The 26,406-nt window shown below is 39.7% G+C and overlaps 1 protein-coding gene across 1 annotated transcript in view; it reads right to left on the minus strand.

Moving 5' to 3' along the window:
* The window catches only part of LOC115595492 (liprin-beta-1-like), a 29,081-nt gene extending 4,320 nt beyond the window's left edge, over positions 1-24,761 (minus strand). Inside the window, exons 1-16 of the mRNA XM_030440068.1 lie at positions 24,552-24,761; positions 16,428-16,507; positions 14,734-14,939; positions 12,883-12,963; positions 11,496-11,609; positions 11,294-11,404; positions 9,756-9,848; positions 7,898-8,006; positions 5,999-6,060; positions 5,841-5,907; positions 4,271-4,389; positions 3,978-4,051; positions 2,510-2,546; positions 2,007-2,160; positions 278-413; positions 74-196 (exon numbers count right to left, since the gene is read on the minus strand). Of these exons, the coding sequence (XP_030295928.1) occupies positions 74-196; positions 278-413; positions 2,007-2,160; positions 2,510-2,546; positions 3,978-4,051; positions 4,271-4,389; positions 5,841-5,907; positions 5,999-6,060; positions 7,898-8,006; positions 9,756-9,848; positions 11,294-11,404; positions 11,496-11,609; positions 12,883-12,963; positions 14,734-14,939; positions 16,428-16,491 (1,550 nt within the window). The 5' untranslated portion in view covers positions 16,492-16,507; positions 24,552-24,761. The remainder of the gene's footprint in view (positions 1-73; positions 197-277; positions 414-2,006; positions 2,161-2,509; positions 2,547-3,977; positions 4,052-4,270; positions 4,390-5,840; positions 5,908-5,998; positions 6,061-7,897; positions 8,007-9,755; positions 9,849-11,293; positions 11,405-11,495; positions 11,610-12,882; positions 12,964-14,733; positions 14,940-16,427; positions 16,508-24,551) is intronic.
* Between the last annotated feature and the right edge of the window lie 1,645 nt (positions 24,762-26,406).

Raw genomic sequence — 26,406 nt, forward strand, 5'->3', positions numbered from 1 at the left:
GGGAACAGAGCACGACTGTTGATCATCTGGTACAACTATGACATCATCAGGTTATTCTTTCCTCGACACTTACTTTTGTTTAGATTCACGCGACCAGCCGAGTCGAGGGCCGGCGGTGGCTCTGACTCCGCCCCTCCTGAACTCCATCTCTGCTGCATCATCGAGGTTGAAGGAGGTAGAGTGGCTCCTCTTTAACCTGCAGGAGTATTACACACATTAGCAACGATATTTGCCTTGTTATGACTTTAAACACAGCGAACACATCCTTGAACATTACCTGCCAAAGAACTTCCTGAAGCCTTTAGACTTCTTTTTGGTTTCAGGTGAGGACGGCAGAGGAGCTGCATCATGCGATTTACGTGGAGGGACGCCGGCCAAGTCCAGATGCTCTGTGCCTTTACGTTCTGTCTCAGCTGTAAACATAATCATAAACACATTACCATGACAACAAACGTACTTCAACGAGGCGAACCACGTCTCAGATCAGCCACATAACTACAACAACTACTGAAGCACCACTACAACTTGATGTTAACTTAATATTACAACTGACACCAGACATGCAGAAGAACTTCCACCACAATGACCTCTTTCTCATTTAGAGTGAATGAGAAAAGATTCACAGCTTATCTGATAAGTACCATAAAACGGCTTCATTGCAGATGGTTTAAAGTCATGGATAAGAGACAACTGGACAGAAACACCTCACACCAGAGTAACAGACACGCAACCACAAACATCTTTTCTACTACAAGTTAGAGCAGTGATTCCCAACTTTTCTCCTGAAACTGAATATAGAGAAACAGAAAATTAATACTCATTTTGGTAATGCTTTATATAAAAAGGTCCTTGTAATAAGAATTATTATAACTCAAGATATGCAACTTCTGCTGCTCTCTCAATCAAAACAAAACAAAAGTCAGAACTTCTGGAGGGATCAACACCAAGAGTTCCATCAGATTCTTCTCTAAACTGGAGCTGTTGACCGACGGGAGAGCTCAGAGATGACTTTTTAACTTTTGGGATTCAAAAGTGTTTATATCTTCATTTCCATTTATCAACCTGACTGCAGCAGCGATCCCTAGAGGTGACTTCTGTTTCAGGTTCTGATAGATTGTTTAGAGAGAGAGAACTGGAGTCCTCGGTATTTGCTCAGTTTAGTTCAGTTCACTTTGGTTCAGATCATAAACGAGGTAATGTTTCACGTTTTATTCAAGCCAAGTTTAGTATTGTTCGCCTAGTTCCCTGCTGAAAACTACATTTTGTGATTTTTCTTTCTATCTAACAGGCACTCGATTTTGATATTTACAAATGTGCAATAAAGGAATTTCTTCTCTGTGGTTCTTTCAGGAATCATCTTTAACTTATTTAAATCTGTTAAATAAAAGAGTTTGGAAACAGATTTACAATTTTCTTCTGTCTTTACACAAATAATAGCAGGAACTACAGTAAATAAACTCATAAATAAAATCAATTAAAAAAACTTGAACATTTATAAACTGCTGAAGAACATTAATGTAAGCCTGTAGTTTCTTGTAAATATGTTCATGGTGCCATTATAAACACTTATATAGCCTATTTAATGTTAATAGGCATCTTATAAAGGACTAACAAGAGCCTTATTACTTAATAACTTAATAACTAATGCTTATTACAAGAACCTTAGTATAAAACATTACATAAAGTTATTTAATTGAACTGCTCACAAATTCAGGAGTAAAAGTTGGGATTCAGAGAAGTGTTAATCTATCAGAACAGTATGAGATCATCAGAGTTGACCTACAGTCAGTTAAAATACTGTGTTTATTCACATCCAGCTGTATTATCCAGAGCAGCCATACTGCAGGCCAACACGCCCTCTCTGCTCTACTGTACCTAACACAGGCGCACTGGCACTCCGGGTTCGGTCTTCACAATTTACAGAGCCGTGAAAGAAACATGAGGATCAGCAAAATGATAGAGAAAAATGTGATAAATTCAGGGAGAATATAGGAGTTTAGTGTCACCGAGGTTTGGAGAGCTGGCCGTCTGCTTCGCTCCTCGCAGCTTGAAGAAGCCACGACCGAAAGAGGAACGAGCCTTCTTGGTGCCAAAACTCTCATCACTTGTGGCGTTTGATCTGGTGGGAGGTGAAGAACCGGGTCCTGCTTTATTTTTACCCTATAAGAAGAACACAGTAGAACAATCAGGATATGGCTACAGATAAAACATTTCAGTTTCAATTCAAAGGAAAGAATAAAAATGTAGTTCTGCCATTTGACCACTAGGTGTCAGAGCAGGACTGTGTGCCGGACAGGCCCGTGAAGAGAGTCCTGTGATTGGTCCTGTGACCACATGAAGAGAACTGAAAGAAGCTAAAACACTCTGACAGTCATTTACTCAACCTGCTCACATGAATAAAATCAAATTATCCGCATTTAAAAGGTCAAAATGAAAACTTAATGAACACTGAGTGTTTGCAAACAATATGACAGTACAGTCAGGTGTCTGTAGTGTGTCCTGGTCTTACCTGGTCAGAGCTGCCTGGCTGTGGGACGTCTGAGGAGCTGAAATAACAAAGTGCAAGTATTAAAGTTTTAGTCAAGAAAAACACTCTGAACTCCACAACCTTCCAGCAGGGTTCAAAGTGTCTTTTCTTTAAAAACAAAACAAGCTAAAATATCAGCTTTCATCACAGCCAGAGACCGTAAAAATAGAAATAATCATCAGAGTTTCACAATTCAAACGAGCCTTGAACGAATCGAGTGCAACAAATGCATTACTTTATCTACTCAATTAAAATTTTGCCCGAAATAAACCGTTGCACTAACCAGATCCTGTAAGAAGCATGAAAAATTGTGGTCTTCGGGGGAACTGAGGACTCTTGAATGACTTGGCTGAGAACAACCGTCACTTGACAAGAAAATCAGTAAGAAATGCCGTCTGTGTTTACAAAAAAACATGTGGTGCCATCAGTCTCCTTATTTTTCCAATATTGGTTAATACTTGCTGACACCTCATTTATGGCATCGTTAACTGTTTAATACTGCACATTAGTGCTGCTTTTATAGAAGTGCAGGACTTGTATATTGCCGTGAAAACAGAACCAACAGTGAGTAAAAATGCTGCAGGAGAAAAACGCTTAAAATCTGCTAGTGGTTCAGAGGGGAGTCCTGAAACAGACTTCATCTCAGGTAACACAGACGTTCCATTTCTTTGCTGACAAACGACATAAATAAAAGCGAGATTACTGATGCAAATGTTATTCAACGCCTTCATTCCATCAAAAAGACACAATGGAGAGAAATTAGAGTGTTTTCAGCTGCGGCAGCTTCACGACTGGGCAATTCATAATCAATTTTAATTGTTAGGCTGCTTGATTAGAGCTCTTGTTAGGAGTTGATTGTCATTTTCCTGACCCTCCACATTTCACCTTTATTCAGATGACTTCACATTCCCAGCATAGCTACACTATGTCCTCCTTCAACCTGAGCATATTCTATCACAATCACCAGAAATTAATGCTTAAATCGGTGTGATCTGGTTGAAGTACATCAGAATTCTTTCTGAGATGATAGGTGCAAAGCTTTACGGTACATGAAGAATCATGCTGATATATTGTGATTTAAATGCACCATGGTTCATTTCAAATTCATTTTTGTTGCCTTTTGAGTGAGTTAGTCCTGTTTATTCAAAAACAAAACAAGTAAAAAGAGGAAATAAATAAAACAGAAACTTGAACTGGCTATTCTATCACCCAAAGCACTCTGTTGCTCTATTACCCACAAACCCCATGTTTCAGTAATGCCATAACTCACTGTGTTTTTAATAATGCGTAAAAACTTTAGAAAGTTCCAAAACATCAGCTAGAATCATTTAATACATTGCGCAGACATTTCAGTGTGTTTAATTCTCCCCATGAGATGAAAAATAAAGCTGAGGCGATGGGGGTTTAATAACATGTGGGAACAATAATCAGCTGTGAAAGTCAGTTTTACCTCTCTGCTGCCTGTAGCTGTCGTTCTCTGTCCAGTTCATTCATCTCAGACAGCACAGCTATACATGGAATGGACTGAGACGACAGGCAGCAACAGAGAAAAACATGATTAATCAAACATATTTTCTCAATGTTCTTCACACGGCTGAAAAACTAATCACCAGAACAGAAGCTCTGAATTCCAGGGAGGAACCATTTCAGGGTGGGAGGCTGAAAATTGAGCTTTTCTAAAAGGAAGCGTGCAGTCTGGGGTTCATCCTGTGTGTGAATTGTTTTGACAGAGGTTGTGTTTACCTCGCCAGAGCTCCTTCCTGCTTCCCCCACCAACGCCAGGGTGACCTGATCCACCTCCATGGATACAGGAACAGAGGGATCATCTAGGATATCTGCATAGTCGTCGTCCTTTAACTTGTCTGAGGGAGGACAGTTAGGACAGTGATTAGGTATGTCCTGCAGCCTGAACCTACAAAGTTCAGTTTATCCACATGTTTATGTTAAATAAAGGAAAATAATGAGGCGTACAGGAACAGAGGTCTTTAAATGTATTTTTTGTTATGTCGGTGGCTGTTTTTTGGAGTAGGTCCATCTAGATAATTGCTGAAATGTCTGTTTCTGGTGGATGCTGAAGTGCACTTTACGAATTTCAACTACTAATTATTGCTTGTACTGTTAACGGCCATCAAGGTACCGGTGCTGGAAACTAGCTTCAGCTATATTCATGTAGAAGTACACCGGACACTGCTACAGCAACTGTCAAAGGTTTTCTATTCTCGTCCTTAACAAATAAACTAATATTAAGAATAATTAGAAGAAGTGATGTTGAAAATAACTTAAAGTATCTGTTTACTTCCTTTATTCTGACACAGGGCACAGACACATACATCTGCATTTGTAGCGCTTTACAATGAACATTATTAATGTGGCTGGAGCTCAAATACTAGAATGTTATTCTGCTGTGTTTCAGGTTTACAGCCCTATAAATGTGAGGGAACCGTCAAACTGTTTTTATTCTACCGCTATGCAAATGATCAGCAACCGAAAAGAAAATGAAAAGCAAAAACATGGGGCCATATGTCACGGTTAGACTAAATATTTGATCACGCATAAGCAAACGTTAGCATTCGACCACAACCATTGTGTCTTACATCCATGTTTAGATAAATGAGTTCAAGTTGTGTAAAGAGACAATCAAGTGTGACGACAGGATTGTTTCATTTCCAATAATAAAAGTTTGTTTTAGATGTTGTAGATGTTTGGTTTACATGAGTGATTGTGTAGAAGAAACACAGATTAAATAAAAGGAGTATAATTGAATTCAAGTATATTCCAAACACTAAACACACAAAAGGTAAAATTTAGCATTCACAAAAGTCACCGCTGTCATTTCTCACTGTATGAACACATGATTTGTTTTAGTTTCTAGTTGGAGTCCAGACTTCATTATTTATGTTTACAGTAATGCAGCATATTATAAATAAAGCTCTCTCTCTCTACATCATGTCAAATAGTGACCTCTGCATACATAGCATGTTTTTTCTTAGTGCTATTTTTATAATCTCGGGGACAAGAAAGCTGCAGACTCTGTTTTGCAGATAATTAATGATGTTTTTCCAGCATAAAATTGATGATAAACAGTTTATTCTTAGATGTCCTTAGTGCCATAATTTGACACAGATGTCTTCATTTTGATTGCTGTGTGAAAGTTAGGAACATAGCGAATTGTTTTGGAAATAAAAACTCTGCTGTGAACCAAAACATTTGTAAAAAGTCCCCAAACTTGGATTTAACATTTAAGTAGTGACAGTAATCTACATATCAAGTGAAGTAAACAACATTAGTGTTCGTTCTGTGATCACAGGCTGACCTTTGACCAACTCCTGCACTTTCTTGCACTTTGTCAGAGTCTCCTCCAGCTCTTTTATCCTTCGTTCCTGCAGATAGAAACATACATGATGTTCCAGTTACAGCTGCTTCATGTAAATCAAAGCAGCTGTTCAGCAACAGCATCACATCACATTGTACCTTCTCATTGTTGGATGATGCCAGTGACTCCAGCACTCTCTTCATCTTCAACACTTCTGTATCTGGATGGGAAAAAAAACATGCTTAAACTTGTAGAAGGATTATTTTGCATTCAACTCCCACTGGCCTGCACAAACCAGAGATAATGAAGCTACTAAAGTTCAGTGTGCTGGTGGTCAGAAGGGCTTCTGTTTCAGCTTGTTGTGGCAACGATTGATTCAATTATCACCATAAATGTATCAGAAATAGGGACTTTCAGAGTGTTTTACCGAGAGCGCTACACAAGTTTTCTATCAAACATGTGCCAACCACTTGGTAATCTAATCCAAACCTTGTTTATCTGCAGGGGGAAAACCTCATGTGAACTGAAGTCTGTTGACCAGAGTAGAGCTCGTCTTTATATTGATGTAGATAAATGGGGTTCCAGGTTTGGAGTTAATTCAATCAATCCTGATGATCCAATATCCAATCTTATAATCAAATCTTTATCCCGTCTTTTCAGATCTGAAAAACTTCAAAGCTGCACTAATCAATGTTTCTACACTAACAATGGGTCAAATGACATATGTACAAGGGGTTGTTCATAGTGTGAATTCATTTTGAGTCTTGCTTCAACACAGAAGAGTCAGCTCTGGTAAACCACCTGTGTACTCCCTTTGCAGCAGCAGAGTTGGTAAAGACCACAAACGGAGCAAAGAGAGTAAACATCGGGCTAACGTTCATCAAACAAGACTCCAAAGGATTTTTTTTTTTAATCAAAAAGAATGTCTGGAGAGCTTGGAAGTTCAAACAACATGTGGTGACGGTGCTCTTTGGTAGCATGACCCTGAAGAAGGCAGTGTCACAAATCAATTCTACGTTTGTCAGTGTTTTTAAGAACTACACCATAAAGAAAACCATCTGGACGCAGGTTTTCTAACCTAAAGAGGGCCTTGGATCTTTCTTTTTTGAATTTAATATTAATATTTTTCTGCTTGATGTGTAAATAAGAAATTGTTTGCAAACACGTTCGTCAAAACAACCATTTAAGGTGATAATGCTGTATGTTAGTGTTGTGTTTTTTCAAGATTTCTCTGCAACAGAATACATAAATGTCATTCATGTCATGAATTGCTACTTTTCCACATTCTGTTGACAATTTTAGTTAATTTTTAAATGTTTTCAACTAAAAATCTTTCAAGAATAATATCATGATTCAGATAAAAACTTACAAATTGACATTTACAGTAGAAAAACAACCTGAAAGCATTGTACAGCGCTCTTTGCATATTACAAAAAGAAGATTTGACAAAACATTTGTCTCTCAGTGAATCCAGAGTCATGGTGGTCTATTGGTCGGACAAACTTTGGTTGAAGTTCAGTGCTCAGGAGCATCTACACTATGTAAAGTGTCGTTGAGCTTTGAACTCCTGTTCTGTGACCCTGCAGTCTGATCTCGAGGAAGAAAAGCAGACATCTAAAATCTGTTGCTTCACAGAATGATGTTGTCAGTGTCTGAACAAACAACCAGCACTGTACTGTACATCATGTGTTTACAGGCAGACACGTATACGACTCCCCTTTAAGTAAATGGCATTCCTTTACCATCAGTGGATAAGATAAGGTCAGCAGACGGTGGAAGGAGTAAAACAGATATGTTTGGTATGGAGACTGTAGACAAACAGATAAGGAGCTGAGTCTTAAATAAGGGCCTTGAATCGCCTCATTATTGTTCATACTGTGAAGAAAGCAAAGAAACAATTAAAAGTACCCATTATTTTTCCAGGAAGGTTGCTGGAGGGGGATCTGGTGTTGTTGGAATGTGAAATGTCTATTTGTCTAATCCCCATGAACCCTTTTGTAATATTAGAATCCATGAAAAACAAGAAGATCCCAGACAGTAATCAAAACAGCTCCCACCTCCCTCAGCTCTGTTGTGGCCCTCCACCCTCAGTCTGCTCTCGTCCTTCAGCCTCCGCAGCTCCACCTCTCGCTCCTCCAGCTGCCTCTGCAGAAGCTGCAGCTCCTCCTATAATGAGACAAGACTTGAAGTTATCCTTCTGCCATTCATGAGATTCTCATTACTTTATTTGTGTGGCAGACTCGGCCAGACGAATAGATTTAATTTACTCTTGGTTTGAATTTTTGAATAACCTTTTATCTACAAGCTTTTAGTGTCCAGACACATAATACGGAGCATTATTCTCTAGAAGCGTCTAAGTGGCAGCCATGATTAGAGCTAGTCAAATTCTCTTTATCTGAAGGAAGCTGATTTCCTAACTCCTTTAGCATGGGATACACTGGACCCACCTTTGACTAGAGCTGCAACAATTCATCCAATTAGCTGTCAACTATTAAATTATTCAACTATTTGATAACCGATAATATGTTTCAGTACTTTTTCAAGGAAAAGCAGTCAATTGAAAGAAGGACGGCTGCTACTTATTAAAGTCATTTTATGTGGCAACAGGTGTTGTTTCCAGCTTTTTAGATTTCCTTCTTTTCTCTGCCTCTTACTGAACTACATAATTTGGGGTTTTCGACTGACAAAACAGGATATTTGAGGAACTTATCTCGGATTTGATTGACATTTCAATTGTTTTCTAAAAAGGCCTCTTTTTCTTGTCTTAATATGTGTGTCACTGTCACGGTTATGTCTGAAAATGAGAATTTATTAATCAAAAACAGGAGAACATTCTCAGATTTCAGCTTTTTTAGGTCAGTATTTTCTGATTTCTTCATTCTTCTCTGAAAGTAAACTCAATATCTTTGGGTTTTAGACAAAAGACCATCGAGGACTTCATCCTGGGCTTTGAGAAACACTAATCAACATTCTCACCATTTTATGGCCAGAGACTGAACGATTAATCGAGACAATAATCAGCAGATTAATCATCAATGACAATATCATTAGTTGCAAGGAAAAGTGTTTAGGAGAAGGAAAAAGATACAATCATTTTTACAAACCGAGCAGTGCTCCTCATGATGAATAAACTCCTACTCTCATGTGTAAAATCAGCAGACAACATTACTGAGAATTAGTCAGTCAGCAGGTCAGTTGGTGATTTGGTTGGTTAGTTCAACACTGTGGGTCTTGTGAGATGATTCAGTGGAAGCTATTATTAATCACTAAACTGTGGACACACTGAAAAACAGACAAAACTCAAACACTACACTTCGATGAATGACTTTGATGTACCGATTAACCAGATGTGTAGCTTTAAATTATATGAAAAGAGAGAAAAGAAAAAATGGCTGCCATCCATAACAGCAAGTTTATACATATAATGTTTCAGTCTACAGGTGTAAATCAAAAAGACAAGCTAATAGAGGATCTGAACCTGGTACAAATCCTGAAAACCGGTACAGGTGGAGGCACTTACAGCAAGTGTGGTGAAAGTCAGGAAAGCATTGTGCAGCAGTGGAGAAGGAGCAGGTTTAGAGCATCTGAAGGGCCAGAAAGAAGAAGAGGACAGGCTGGAGATTAAACCTCGTTCACCTCGGCTCCAGTGAACCGCTCAGTGTTCCACTTTGGACGCTTGACAGGTTAGCATGTTGCAGAAAGATGTTAAAATCACAGTAGAACGGAGGGAGGAAGAGGAGGTGAAAAAAGGGGGTAAAGGGAGCAGAGGAACAATGTCACTGGGGAAAAATTCACAGGTTTTAAAACACATAATGATTCAATCAAAGGCTAGGAATAAATTCAGATCTTCTGTCAAATGTAAAACAATTAGGTGTGTGCTGACTGGACCTTCAGCAGTTATCTCTACACACTCACTTTTGTAGTTTTGAGTTTCTTCTCACACTGCAGTCTTTCATTCTCTATGTCAGTCACCCTGAACCGCAGGTCCGTTACTTCCTGGTACAAACCCTGGGGAGGAGGAAAGAACTCCCATTACCCATTAAACACAGACAGAAACCTGCAGTGGGGAGGTTTATGGAGACTGTGTGGGAGAGAGTTCAGAGTTTTTCTAACAGGGGGGAGATTTCCTGCCAAAAGCACCAAACATTATTTGTCTGACCCTCATCCCACTGGAGAGAATTTGAGAAGCTCGGTCCGCACATGAAGACAAATCCTGGACTAAAGGGAGGCGACATGGTTAATTAGCATGAAACGTCTTTTTTTTAAAATCACAATCAGCAGCAACAATGCGCTTTGGAGACACTGTGATTAAATATAATGAAGCCTCAGGGGCAAGTGAATAAAAAAATCTGTTGATCCATTTTGAATTTTTCTTTTTCTATCTGTGAAAGTTTTGGCAGACAAAGTGTTTGAAAGAATTACTGGAACTCTTTTCAGCAACAAGAAGCTGTAACAGTACCCCTTGTTTTAAGTAGGAGACTAAAATCATGTGTGTTTTCTTCCAGGTGAGCTTAAATCTCTCCATTCGCTCTAAACACAAGGTACATGCACTGTACGCTGGCAAACTAAAGTAGATGTCAGACACAATAAATTCCCCCCTGCCAATTACAGAGGAAACACTGAGGAATCCACACGGCTTACCATTTAATTCTCACAACAAATGACACAGTATATAAACAATCAGACATCCATCAAACTGTGACTTGAGATGGTCACAGCCAATCACACAAGAAAATCATATTCTTTCTGGCGTCCATCAACCGCACTACAACTCATTTACATTGTTGGCTTTGTAAGTTTGTACATTGTGGGCTGAATCTAACCCCCATCGTCATGAAAAGTCTGTCAATGGAAAGACTAGTTGGTTTGACTGAGTTGTGACTCTGGCTTATTTATGTCCAAAATCTTAACCCTTCTCAATCAGGTGCTAAAGGACAACTGACATGATGTGTTCTTTACAGTTTGATTTAAATCTTAATGGAGGCTAAATGGAAACAAAAACAAACATAAAGTTGCATGGAATTCAATCAACTCCCTCCAGGCTTTTACTGTGTGGAAACCACATAATATGCTCCACATACATGTCCCAGCTAGTGGACAGAGTGTATGGAAACTATAACTCTCACAGCCTTTCAGCCCCTCAGAGAGGGGAGAGGAGGAGAGGTATGGGTATGGATGTGGGTGGAGGGGCTCTGGCAGGAAACAGCTGCTGGAGCACAAGGGGTGTTTAAGCCTCTTTTGTAACCCTCGGAGAAGTTCACGCTGCACCACATGACAGCTCTCTGAACCCTCCAGTGGAGAGAGACAGACCTTTGTGACTTTAAAACAATGACTGTGTGGCTGCCAGGATTCAAACAGCACATTAAACAAAGTGCAGGTGCAACTCTCAGAGGAACTTCTCAGCCATCTCTGCTCCACTTCACATGGAGTACATGTTAAGGACAGCGGTCTACCTCATTGTCCCGGTGGTCTCTCTCCACAGCGGACAGCTTCAGCTTCAGACTAGACACCTCAGTCATCAGCTCCAGCTTTTGGGTCTCCAGCGTCGACCGGTTCAACAGCTCCTGTAGAGCAATACATACGCTTTGTAAAGTTGCACTTCTGTGTTCGATTAAACTCGAGAAGCAAAGCTGTGTAAGTTTTTAGCAGCCTTACTTGTTGCAGCAGCTCCTCTGTAGCATTTAGTTTCCCCCGGTGATGCTCAAGGCAGTTGTCTAGGTCCCGTATCTTTTCACCTTGAACTTCCACCTGGTCTGTTAGAACACTTACCTAGACAATGGTGAGACATATGGGAGTCGTTACAAACTTGAGAGCAATCAGAAAACGCATACTGCAGGGACCTCAAGGCCACATAATCATCTAAAACTTAAGATTTTGATGACAAAAACAGTTTGGAAGAACTTGGTGTACATTCAAAACCAGTTTTTACTCAAATATACAATATTTGCATAAAGACGAATCTTCCCAATTGTAAAGTAAGACTGTAATGAGCACTAAGTAACTGCTATTTTAGGATGTAGATAGTCTTTATTTTTTCTTGAGACTCAAACCTACAATTAACTGATTCTACTACCAAGTATTGTCTGTACAGCCAGCCCCTGATACATCTTCTTCCTCTTTGTCACAGAGCCCCATTGTGTTCCAAAAATTATTCCACACACAGATCAAAGAGCCACATTGTTGCTGCGAGTGAGATGTGACTTTATCACCATTACCATGGACACTGTACGTTAGATGTGACGTAAACTGTTGAACCTTTTTATGTCCTTGTGACCTCTATGAATAAATGGCCGTGGGGCTGAGTGCCAAAGACAGAGCAGTAACACTGAAAGTGTTGAGAGATGGACTGAGAAGGAACGCCACTATGTGTAAACAGGCCATGCTTTCAAGAATTTGTCCCAGCTGATACTCAATATTTGGGGTCAATGGGGCAGATTTTTGGATGAGTTTTCCTTACTTGAATCGAGGGTCTAAGGACAGAGGTTTATTGTTCATTGCATAGATTGTAAAGTCCACTGGGTCAATGTGATGTCTGATTTTGGGCTCAATGAACTGACTTAAGATAAAGTTGACTTGACCAAATGTGGTCATAAAAACAACGGGAGGATGTATCACAGTTTATCCACAAACATCAGACATCAGTGCGCTTAAACAGTAAACTTCACTGCATTTCATTCTCAAAAAAGGAAAAACATACTACTAATACTAATAATATCTGTGAGCCCCCAGATATATCAATCGGGATCTGATAGAGAGGGGAATGATTTAATGATTTTGAGGATTTTATGTTTTCACCACAAATCTGGTCAACCAGAACTTATCTATCCTTCTTCAACAGAGGAATCTTTCTGTCAAATTTCTTTTTCTTTCTTTTTCAAATATCCTGCTCACTAACAGACAAACATAACAAATCAATAAACGAGACTGTGAATACGTCCTCTCTGTCAGTGGTAATTACCCAAACGCAGCCACTTACAATACCACTTAATTGTCAATTCAGGAGTAATTGTGCTGCTGTCTTGTGGCCACAATGCAAACAAACCTGAAGAATGAGACACTCTTTGTCACTCTCCAGTCGTGACAGACGTTCTTGGTAGACTGCTTCTGAGCCGTGGCCGTTCGTCTGAAATGAGAAACAAGTGTTGATTTGTGCTGTCGGAACCAAAAAACGTTATTTGCTGCATCTGTTACATAATGATTTCTTTTGAGATGAGAGCTCATGAAGAAAACAGGGGGAATGCTCTTAGCTGTCATGTTGAAATACAGCTCTGGCTGAGGCATCCAAATTAAAATACACACCAGCCTTGAGCCACACAGACTTCCTAATGGGTGCATGCCACCTAAGTGTATAACCATATAATATCCAAGACAATGAGCTCACATGGTTTCCCCCTTGAACCGATATGCGAGTTGAATTTTCAGAGAAACATGTGAGGTTCAACAGTGCTCTCACATGCAAGTGATTTGAAAATTGAATCAAAAGCAAACTCTTCTCTCAGATATCACACATGGAGGGACGAGGCCGTGAGGGAAGAAAAACAAGAGCCTTGGCATGAGTCAACGTAAGTTTGGAGGATGGAAACTATTTGCAGCAGGACTCCTATAGAAACTCCATCACTCACGAAGAACGTCATAACAGCACTTTCACATAAACAGAGTCACGGCCTGAGCAGGATCAACAGATGCAAAACAGATCAAAGAATACGTCATACACTCTTATCATCACACACAGACATGGGCTATGAAAAAAAAATGGTGAGAATGACAGGTTTGTTTTATTAATCTGCACAAAAATAAACATTTTCTCTCTCTGGTCACTGACAATAAGAATCAGAGACCACATCTGCACTCAAATGCATCCAAGAGGCACTGGAGATGAATTGAAATCCCATAATTGAAACAACCTGAGGAAGAGGAAGAGATGATTTCTATCCAGATGTCGAATGCATTATCACATGGGCTGTGCAATGTGATAAGAACAGCTGATGTTACACTGGGATTGAACTGAAGTTAGTTGTTGTTCACCCTGTCTTACTAACGTGACAGGAAAAAGTGGTTCTGGACTGGTCTAACCTTTGACTTACTTAGAAGTGCAACACGAAGCTGACTGAAAGAAAATAATTTTCCACTCTTTTTGATAGCCGATCAGATGTTTCAGTCATTTTTTTAAGCAAAAATGTCAAACATTGGCTTGTTCCAGCTTCTTGACAGAGTGGATTTTTTGCTTTTCTTTGACATTTATGATAGTGAATGAAGAGTTCTTTCACTGTATCATATTCCTTTTAAGGTCTAACTGTTCTAAAAGGACTTTGAACCCAACTCTCTTCATGCCTCTCATGTTGGAATTTGATTCATCTAGGTTTTTCGGCCTTTAACAACAGTTTCAGGTGCATTACTACAACACTCTGGAGCACTCTCACTTTCCTTATTGACACTAGGGCCGCAACTAACAATTAGTTCCATTACAATTAATGTGCCGCTTATTTTCACAATCACCTTTTTGAGCAACCAATGGTCCAAATCCCAAAGACTTAATTTACAATCATAAGTGACAAAGAACTAGAAAATGTGTGACTGTTTTTGACTAAACATTACTGCTGTAATTTTCATGTATCATGACGGATTGCAATCTGATCTGCGACCTTGTCAGTGTAAACATTTGTGTATTAATCCACATCTGGATTTCAAGTGTCACAAGAAAGCTGAAATGATAGGTGTAAATGTCACCAGAGAGAATTGCTCCAATCATAAGTCACAGCACCTCAAGCGAAAAAAATATGCAAAGAGCCAAGACTGTGAAGACTGTTAGAACAAACCACAGCAGCAAATAAGAAGCACAAAATACAAAGAAAGCAAACACAACTAAGACCACACATGGAATGTAAATTTTTACCAGTCGTCCATGCAGCCACTCTGCCAGCCCCTCTGCCGTGGAATCAGGGATCTGACACCGCAGGTTGTCCCTCTCCTCATTGTCCATCAGCTCCAGCGCCCCCCGTAGGTCCTCCAGCAGATGCAGCACCCGAAGGCCACCCAGGAACGGTGAAGTGGGCGACTGGCAGTCAAACAGCCCATTGGAGTAGTCCATGGCCTTGGAGCCTGGGGAGATACAGAGGAAGAGTCAGATGTGGGGTGACACAAAGAGACACTCTTTATTTCACATGAGTCATAAAAAGAGGTTGTGAAATTAGCATAGATCATTGAGCTGGCAGTAATATTCAAAACTAGAATCTATTTGTTGGTTTCTCACAGACAGAGAAGGAAGGATTTAAAGCCAGCGCCACATTTGGTGCTGATCAGTGGGTGTGGTGGGAGCAGGATGACTAATGAACCAGAGCTGTAAATTTGAGCTTTTATGCAACGGCATGTTTACGTCTTTTTTCAGAAATTGGAAGTTGGGTCTGTTGCCACATGCAGCCAAACTTCTTCATCTGGTCTGGGTGCCAAACAGACAGTGTAGACATCAACGTCATCATCAGTTCATTGGGTTCCTTACAGTTTACTCCTGTTTATGTATTTTATTTATTTAAGTATTTTAATTTTAACACACTTTCCTATCATACATCATCTGCCCTGAGAACATCCAGTTTATAGGCTTCTCAGAACCTTGAGTATCTTTTACCAATAATTTTACTTCCTCTCAAGCTAACATTTTCTGAAAAATAACTATATTTAGGTACATATTGGTATCATCTCCACCCCTGCACAAACACAAACACACTCCAGCAGACGTGCCAGACAAGCAAACATTTATAGAGATTTTATCAAACATCATGTGACACAGTTTAAGCAAAAGAAAGAAAATGATATCCCTTCCGTCCGGAGAAATCAAATGTTCTGATTTTTCTTAAAAAAGTGGAACAACATGTTGACAGAACTCAGGCGCATGATGTATTCATTGTCTGCTGCAGCCTACTCCACACCATCTGTCATCTTTCTTAAATGTCAGACATAATGAAGATGTCCAACAAAAAAGAGGGAGCCAAATAAATAAATATCCAAACAATCATGGCTTCCCCACAGTAGCGAGGGAGTGGGGCTTGATGACGGCTGTGGTTTCTGCGGAAACGGGGGGGACTGGGCTGGATGTCACGTGATCAGTTGCCTCGCTCCCATTGGAAAGGTCAGTGCTATAATTACACACATCAGCGGAAAAGTAGGGACTCTGAAACTAAAGCTCTGCTCTGCTCATCTGCAGCGGCACAAGTAGCCAGAGTGTGGCCAAAAGTTCCCAAGCAGGAGTTTGTATTCCAAACTCACAGAGCTTGAATAATCATTAGTTTCCGTCACTGCAGGGACAATGGAAACTTTCTTTCATTTCTCATGGTGGAGGAATGCAGTGGAAGCAGAAAGAGCCAGTGAACCAGCAGCACAATTTCAGCTTTATTCTGAACTTCAATGTATATTCAGAAGGATTAAATTAAACTGCAGGTAAGAGTAAAAGGAGAAGGGCACATTGTTTTACCGTCCACTGGACGTAGTATTCCCAGCTTGAAACTCAATGCTTTCCAGATGTGGCTAGACCCATGCCCACTTAAAAAAAGTGCTATTGCCAGGTCTTAAAGTCCAAGTGCACCATGTGGTTACCTGCTATGATCCCGTCCATTTGCTCCAAGGCGGCTGCCAACATGTCACTGGCGTCAGACATCATCTTCTCCTCAATGAATCTGAAAGAAAAAAAAAATAATGGTCAGAAAAAAGACAAGAAGGATCCATAAAGGACTGCCAAGGATAAGACATTAACGAATAACAGAGTCTGCTTTGAATTCAAACACTGCACAGACGTGGGGTTCCCCCAGAATTTACATTAGCCAGCAAGATGAGAAACGTAGGCAGCAAACCAACTTGCTTCAAACAAATGGTTACTTCAAAGTAAAGTAGCAATCCTCTGCAAGGTTATGGTTTTGGAAATGAGAAGAAGATGAGGCAGCAGCATTGAAACTAGAATGGCAGAAGAAAATACAAAATAAAACTTATCAAAAGTATATGCCTAGATTTTTATTTGGATCTGCATCAAATTGTACTCACTCATAGACACCAGCCACCTAAGTATGCCTGATTTTTTTCAGATCCATGGATTATTCCCTGATAAATTCACGAAAATGTCATAAAACAACATATCTCAAGGTGTTAAAGAGACTTAGGAAAATGTCCTTGATCTGTCTCTTTATCCAGCTCTGCAACAAAAGTTAATGGGGTGTTTTCAGGCCAAGACCCATTCTCTACCCAAGTGTCATAGAAATTGGTTCAGAGGTTATTGCGTAATCTTGCCGATAGACCAACCAGCAAACAGCTGTCTGGCTATTTGAGAGACAAAAAACAAAAGTGATTTCCAAGACTTATTACCCAGAAGCCCTTATTTCCGGCAGTCACGGGTGCACATGGGCTGGCTCCTATCTGGAATAATGGCACTATTCTCCCAGGGGTCTCAGGCCTCGAAGCATTGGCATGCTTGGCATCTCAAACTTCCATAACAAAGTTGGACAGTATCCCCATGACCGCTGGATCCAAACACTTATCACATGTCTCCCCTTGACGTGCATCGACCACTTATCACTTCAAACAAAATCTGATTTAAAACAGGCTGAGACTGGATGGGGGGAGGAAGGGAGACTGAGTATACAGCGTGCACAAAGACACTTAGAATGAATGGCCGTCATGAACTTTAAGGTAGTACAGTACGTGAAGAGTGCAGCTTAAGCCCAAGACTAACAACATACAAACAGAGGCTCTATGTTCCCATATTAGCGGGGGCAGGGGCTGCAGAGTTTACTTCATTTCCTCCCTCTGTGGGGTCACAGTGTCACACCCAGCAGGGTAAAACATGGGCATTAAGAGCATAATTAAACCAATAGCCTCAATATGAGCTGGGGGCTGGGGTCTGCTGAAAACAAGGAGCCTTGAGTGCTTCGTTGCCTAAATTCAACAACACACTCCACAGAAAAAGGGGGTTAAGTTCCTTCTAAAACATCATACATATTGCTGTGTGTTTTTGCCTGACTTCATAAACATACTATTAAGTATATTTATTATGAACCGATTTCTAGTGATGTAGACACTCATGAGCTGCAGCTGCAATGCTTAATCAATTAGTTGCCAATTATTAAAAGGATAACCATTTTTTGATGATCAATTATTCAGTTTAAGTAATTTCAGCTGAGACTTGAGGGCATTATCTTGGGATTGGAAAATACTGATCAGCTTATTTCCTTATTTTTTTACCAAAAAGACCAAAAAACTAAATAAGTTAATCGCAAAAATAACTGACCGATTAAATGACAATGAAAATAATGGCTATTTGCCCAATTATTATGGCTATTTGCCCAAACATGAACCATTTCACATGATTTAAAGCACTAAGTAAACAGACTTCTGGTAAGTCAGCATGCCTCGGATTTCAAAATAAAACAACCTGCTTTCCAGCTAACCTTTACACTTCCCAGAGGATATGCCACAGATACACATCTTGCAGTTGATGTGTTTTCCTCTGCAGGTTTTTCCAGAGTTTAGTGGGAAACCCTCACTCACTCTCAACAGGGTGAAAGCTGTATTTGGTCAGCTGCTTGTTTTGACCCCATGAGAGAAACCTTAATCTTGTTGTTGAGTTTTGTTGGGAATCCAAAATATGTTCTCTCTCCACGTGAGTGCAGAAAACAACACATAACATGAAGGGCAAAACACAGACGTGTGTTCTATAAGTCTCGGCTCAGCTATCTTCTTTAATCTACAAAGCCTGCATGCATCATGTGGGTGTAGAAAAATTGTAGGATAGAGACATTTTGAGATAAAACAAGATAACAGTGTGTTACCACAGCTGAGGATGATCTCACCCTCTCTCTGCTGTCTTGTGATAAATGCCGCATCAAATCTGGTATCATGTGTTTCATGGGAAATCCCATTTGGTGAATTGTAGCTGGGAGAGAATCAAACCGTGAATATGCTGGTGGCCATCTGGCAGGAGATGGCACTGAACCTTGCCACTAGTCTGTCCGTTCTTCAGACTCATAAAAATGCCAGGCTGAGGTATTTTCCACTTCTTTTCAGGTCAGTGATAAGCAGCTCATCCATAAAGGGTTTTCTGACCAAAACCTCAAGAGAGAAGACCACAGCTGAGGGTCCATTTCCTCAGACATGTGATGGTGTTGGTGATGATGATTGATAACACCACAGCGGAGGAGTGAGTACTACACACATTCCTGAGCAGGTTAGTTCTCCTGAAAACCAAACACTGAAGCCTGGTACTGACATCCCCGCTGACCTCTGTGACCTCCCTCCCTCCCTCCACCATTCAGACAAAACTCTGAGCACTTTATTGAGTGGGAAACTAAGACATGAGTCAGGTCATCAATTAGTATACTTAAAAGACGAACGCCAACAATGAACTCATCCTACTAATGTGAATCCAAAGCCAGAGAGCTTTCATTTTGTTCAAAAAGCTATGAAAAACACTTTAATGAGCCACACTGTTGCATTTAGAGACAGACATGTTCCTTTATTACCATGTAGCACCTGCTGTTTTTACCCAATACAACATATACCGTCTTTCTGAGGTACTCTTTACAGCAATAAATGTAAATGTATCTACTACTAAAGAACTCCTCCATTTGCTCTGGTTTGAGGAAAGTTAGCTAAAAACCAAAGCTGTTTAAGGGAACCCCTGTCTTAAAACATATTTTGACCAAGATCTTTAGTAGGAATGACTATATATGGTAAAGTATATAATATAATATACTATAGGGGAGGCTAGCCGAAAGGTAGGGTTAGGTTTAAGGGAAAAGTTTGTGGCCAACTGGAACCAAAAAATGCTGGTTTAAACTCTGCTAATGACGCATCCTTGATTAGAATGGTTCCCCTTAAAACTTGTGGAAACGTGCTGGTTCACGAAATAGCACAAGGATGAGATTTGTTGACAATGACAGAGGTTTTCCATGGAATATAATTTGGTACAGTTCACTCACCTAATTTAGACCGTTTTGAGCATTTTGACCAAAACTACATTGGCCATGAACTCGAAAAAGTGCCAGGTTTTCCTTGACCTGAAGGGTGAACTGGAGTGGGTGTGTCATATTCTACAGGTTGTTACGCACGGTGCAACGCCCTTTGTTGATGACAAACTGAAATGCTCATTAGATAGCATCAAGGTTCCAAGAATCTTAAACAGACCTGGTTCAGGGCCCATTTTTGTAGGAAAGACTTAAGTAAGGACACTACCATTATCCTTTAACTTTCCCTCAGTCACTTCAGTCTTTCAACCACAAACTGAATACATGGCAGACCTTCTTCATATATTCCTGTCGAGACAACACAACTTTTCATTGGCCTGTATTTGAATACTTTATGCCAGGTAGAAAATGTTCGTTTTACAAAGGTCATTAATGTGTTGAATAAAGGTTTAGAGACAGCTTCTTCAAAATGACTTCTTCGTCCAAAATGATACTGTAATCATTGCATGTCTGAACACGCATCATTTAAGGCTTTATGCCCTGACTGGCAGGCTAATAGTATAAAACCACATTAAAAACGCAATGACTCTGCTTCAAAAAAGAACATTCACATAATTCTATTAAAAAGGGCTTTAATGTCAGCTATCTAAAATGTATCTGACAGTAGACATATTTCCAAGTCTATTTTATAGAAAAGACACATCTGTCTGAAGAGCAAACTTGAATTTTCTAATGCTGTAAGGTGGTTTTAACATCTACCAGATGGAGAGAAAGATATATGGAGGGGGAGGGACAAATCTGAAAAGAAAATAGGCTTGGATTACTTGACCCTACGCTGAGTGGTGGGGGTCTAAAATACACACTCACACACACATATACACAAACACACGCCTCTGCTGGTGCCTGAAACACTCGTGCTCCAATACCCTAGTTCCAGCTGTGGTACAGATGTGCATTTCAGAATTGAACTGGCTCAAGGTACTTATAGAGGCAGCATTAGTTGTTGTAGTACAGTAACACAAGTAACAGTCAAGAGTCACAACAACTATCAAAACTTTGTAGTTTTGGTGATTTATCGATGGCTGTAAGGTTGGAGCCAATAAATAGAGACAATAATATGAAGCCAAACTGCTTTCATTGACTCAACAAGCTCAGAATCTGAAAATTGAATTCATGACATTTCTTCAATTGAGTAAATCAGTCAATCAATTGGTCGTTGCAGCTCTACAAACCATGCCATCATCAGCCTTCAGTCTGCACTCTTTAAGCTCAAAACTTGTCCTACACAATGATGTCATTTCTCTATCCATGCCCTAAGCAATTCGACTGACATACTACAGACAAATATATTTAACAAGTCTAGTGAGGTAGTATTTTATCTATATCTGATACACATGAGTTGAGGTTCAGAATTTCAACATAAATAAACCTTGATTAACTAAACTTTCAGTGGTCTTAACAAAAGTCTTTATGGCAGTTGATGAAGTAACAGTGGTTTTGGTAGGGGATGGTTGTAGTAATACGATGCAGCGTAGTTTAATTGCAGAACTTTCAAATATGTATCCATTTTTCTCTGTTCAACGATCCAAAACCAAAAGCTATTTAATTTTAGTATCATTTAAGACAAAGAAAAACAAAACAAAGTCTCAAATTGTAGAACTTGGAACTAGCGTATGCTGGACAAGTTGCAATACAGCAGTAATAGCTAAAGTAAAAAGGTAACGTGGCCATGAAGCATGACCAGGCCTTGTGGAAGTCAATCCCACGTGAAATCAAACCACCATTTAAACACTCTGCCTTTTTGTTTACACTTCCCCCTGAGAGACGGTCCGCTGGACTTCTAGTTTAGGCTGCTGTGAGGTCAGACTGTTTGACAGAAACGACAATGCAGACTTTAAACTACTGCTTTAAAGTCTGCACAAACAACTCTTTGTCTTTCAGAGGCTCACATGATAGCACTGCGACATTGATCCCAAGTTATTGCAGTTTTTCCATGTGGCCCCAACTACATCACAGTCAAAAATCACATTGGAGGGGAAAATAATAAAGAGGATTGTGGAAACGGAGCAGGAGGAACTGAGTAAGAGATCACAGCAAGCCAAGAAAAACTGCCTTTTTAGCTTTTGTTATCACAGTCTTTGCACAGAAGCAGCCCTTTCTTAGGATGAAGTCTTATTTTGGGCATTTCACAGTTGCAGCTGTAAACTTGTTGGACTCAGGAGATCAGTGATACGCTGCAAAGTATAAAAAGATCTGCCTACAAAGAACTGCTCCAAAACAGAGGCATCCCCAGACTCAGGAAGACCTTCACTCAGTCCTGTCAGGAAGCATTTCCTGGCACATTCTGGAGAAATGTCTTCCTCTTACTCAGAAATTGCCATTTCTCAGAAATCCCAGCGCTGACTGGACCAACAAAACAAACAAATGCCCAAAAGCCACTAGTACAACTCTTATATAAAACTGGTCCTATGATTAGATTCAGGCAAATGTTTCATATTAAGTAACATTTTTAATTCAGTTTCACAAGGATATAAACATGCCAATACATCATGCGACTCAAAGTGACACCTCCCTTCTTTCAAAACAAACCACCACAAGAGCACTGTACCAAGAATGCAAGGAATGCAGATGTCAGGAAAAAAAGGTCACAGTGATGGAAAGGTGCCCATCAAACTTCTTGACACGTGGCTTCAAGGAAAAGAAGGAAGTAAAAACTATGAAAATACGGGGTTTGTGCCATGTTGATCTTACTGCAGGCCAACTTAGCTGCTAATTCAAACTACAGCCAACAGTGGACTTTGTCTCCTCTTTACCTGCCTGAGCAACAAACAAACGCCTGTTGCAGTAACAATACGATTGGTGGCAGGAGATTAGATTTATTTATTTGTGTGTTCAACAACCACTGAGCAGTGTTTTATTATGCTAGTTCCCCCACTGTAACATCAGATATGGCTGCGCAAGCAAGTGTGCAGCAGCATGGATATCTCAGAGCGGCCATCCGTTAGCCGTGAGAGTGCGGCAGCAGGATACAAATATGGTTATTGTCAGAGAGGGAAATAAAATCCTTTGTTATGCTTTCAGTTCTCTGCCCGGAAGGCAAGACATCATCAGACGTACGCAGTGTGGAGCGCTGCCAGCAGCAGGTCATGCAGCGCCTCAGGAGGGAGGTTTTTCCTGAACAACTGTACACTACAGAGGTTTACCCAAACAAAGGCTGCAGAAGTCTGAGAGTGATAATAAAAGAAGCTGACACGGGACCAGAAGCAGCTTTAAACTGCCGACGCTGGGTTGGCTGCAATGTAGATGTTAGTGGGAGCCAAACTGAGTCTGACTGGTGGAGGTTCACCACAGTGACTCATCACTTGGCTTGGACATAAGTGGATATGTGTGCATAAATTAGCTCTGGTTAAAGTAGATACAGAGCGGGCATAATTCAGCTTACTAAAAGAAACTCAACCACTCTGAGATGTACTAAAATTAAGGAAGTATTACATTCTCTCATTGTTCTTCTCTATAATATAAAAATAGCAGAGATGTAAACTCAAGTCATCGTGACATGGACTCAAGTTGACTTGAGTCATTGTTCTGATGATTTGCATTGCAATACTAAGAAAAATACATACCATCGGATCTGATAACTGGTCTCGTTCTTTTAATACTTCAGTCATTTTCTTGCCAGTTTCAGATACTTTAAGACTGTTACTCAATCAGTATTTGTACAGGTGACTCTCGCTTTTATCCAAGTAATATTTTTAGACAATATATTCTATCCAACTTTTGAATTTTCCATCACTGAAGAAAATAAATGAGTCTTGGCTTGGACTTGGAAGTCAAAGGCTCGTGACTTAACTTGAGACAGGGTTACTAAAATGTCTTTTACGTTTTAAATGTAGCGTTTTTAGTCTGGCTGTCAGTATTTCTTCAGTTTTAAAGTGATGTGGGTGGTAGATAATTTAATTGAGAACAAATCAACCAACCAAATCAGCTTTCAAAATGTTATTTGCTTTTGTCTGATGCCATGTATTTTACTGTATATCAATATTTACAATACAAAATCAATGTATTGTCCTACTTTTTAAACAGGTTAGATAATCTGGCCAATAATATAATTTAAGACAGGTACAAGTTCCTTGTCTTTCCTGATTATAAATACAGGATACTGAAGGTGAGACTGCAGTGTTTTTGAGGGGAAAATGTGACTCACCCATGAAAAGTGACTTGGGACTTGCTTGCTTAAAACTTGGATCAACTGACTTGAGTCACATGTCTATAATTTATTAGGTTTTACATATCAAGTTTGTGCTAATATGAAATATAAGCACTAATAATGCAGCTGTTTGTCTTAGTACAGCAGTAAAGTGAATGTGACGTGAATAGAACCATAGAATTTGAATATAATGTCACAGAAACGATGCACATCCTGAGGACAAGTGACAACTTATACCATAACATGATAATGGGATAATATAATTGAACTGAAGACAATAACTAGCTAAAGTCACCAGAGATGCTATAAATATTGAGGACCAACAGAATTAAAAGTCATATTAGACTATCAAACAAAGGAAAATTAGCGTATCTCTCAGTTTAGATGTTAAAGTTAGCCAACACAAACACATTTCACCTCCATTTAAAGCACAACTGAAGAAAAAACAGACGCGCGTTGGTCGTGACTTTTAACACAATTAAGCTAGCAGCCCAAACCGCCGCTCCGTTCACCAACCGTTAAAACTCAGCCGAAAGTTCAATTAAACTTCGGTGAACTTACTTTTCTGTTGTCGACCGAGAAACGCGAAAGAAGGGATCCTGCAGTGTCCAGAAGCTTTACTCCAAAACTCTTCTCACAGGAGCTTCATGCCTGGTGTTCACCTTCCCATTGAAATCTGTGTGGAGTGAAGATTTCATCCCAACTGACGGTGAAGAGCCGAGGAGCCATTCTGCGGCGGTAAGCTAACACAGGGAGCACGGCCGACCCCGGAAGTGACGCCTTCAAAATAAAATCCACCAACTGTCGTATTCTGTACTTAAAGGGTAACTCCAAAAAATTTACACATTTAAAGTGTGCAGACAGTCTTGGTGAGTCCTACTGCCTGTGTGAGAAAAAGTAGTATAAAGGCTTTTGTGTCTTCAGAGGAAGCTGCATGCAATCTGATAAACTGCCTAAAGTGATGTCACTCGTTTGCATTGTGGGTAATGTAGGCACCAGGTTTTGAAAGCAGTTCTGGGTTGAGCAAGTTACTTTTAAAATGCAATATATATCAAATAACTAGTTACCTTCATCTTAAAGTAATATATTACATTACAATATTACTGTCTTAATTAAATTGCGAGTGAGACGATGTAGTTCACTGAGCGGTTTAACACAAAACTAGATGATATTTTACTTTATTTACAACAAACTGCGACTTTCTTGACTTAAAGAAAAGTCTTTTGATGTCATATGTGTAGTTCATGGCACAATTTAAGTGGGAAAAAGTTTTGCAATGGAACCAGTATGTGTTATTCCACTGGCTTTACATTACACATGTGTAAACCTCTTGAAAATAAAGAAAAGTTAGTCACTGGAAACTTGCATTTTTAGCATAGTTTATAAAACATGTGAACAATTCCACAAGTAAGGAAGCTCAAACCTTAAATCACCTGAAAAACAACATAAAAAATCTTGTTATAGTAATTGTCGTAATCAGTAATCATGACAAAGTGTTTCATATACCACAGCAGTTGCCTACACTTCTACCCATCTTCATTAAAAAGAAAATATAAACATTTTTAAAAAAGTTATTTGCTTAAAAAATTTTTTTTACACAAGATTGTCGTCCAATGTTGAAAATTACGAAGAGACATTGAAGGCAACACCTGTTCACCTGTCAATCTTACCTGTGAAGCCTGAAATCATTTTTATAGCAGCAAACAGCCTTTACTTTGTTTTTATCCCACGCTGTCAGCTTAATGCCTGATGTCAGATGTGAACAGGCTTCAGAGAACAAGTGTTGTGATTAAAGTGTCTGATATAATAAGATGAAAAATGTCATAAAAACAAAGCATTCAAGTGCTCTTTTTCTATTTTTCCTCCACATATCTTCATTTGCAGCTGGAGGCAGTCACGTCTCTCACCTGGATTCACCTTGTTGGTGCACCAAAAGAGAAAAAGCAGTGTTGCTAAGGTCTGATTATAAAAGGCATCCTATTATGTCTGTGTGTGTTTTGAAAAGACCTTACAAGAACTGTCTCACCTCATGTAACACTGGCAAAAATCAGTGGTGCAAAGTAACGTTTATGAATTCGTAAAGCTCCACCTCTTCTAGATCCAGAATTAAAAACGCTCAACTTACAGATTTTAATTCTTCTTTCAGCCCGTCTGTTTCCTTATTCAGTCTGTTTTTCTTGATCTACTGTAACACATCATTTCTCTCCCAGGGGTCAATAAAATCTTATCTCTTGTCCTCAATGCAGTCTGGACACACAAGACAGTATTAACACTGAACACAGGACATATATTGATTAACATGAAGCTGAAACTGAACAGATTAACTGTGCGGTCTGGCACACACATCCGTTCTTTAAAGAATCTGAAGAATTTGTGATAAACCCTCTAAAGTGATGGACTTTTCTGTGTTTTATAC

The sequence above is a fragment of the Sparus aurata genome, chromosome 14, assembly GCF_900880675.1.
Source record: "Sparus aurata chromosome 14, fSpaAur1.1, whole genome shotgun sequence".
NCBI classification, from domain to species: domain Eukaryota; kingdom Metazoa; phylum Chordata; class Actinopteri; order Spariformes; family Sparidae; genus Sparus; species Sparus aurata.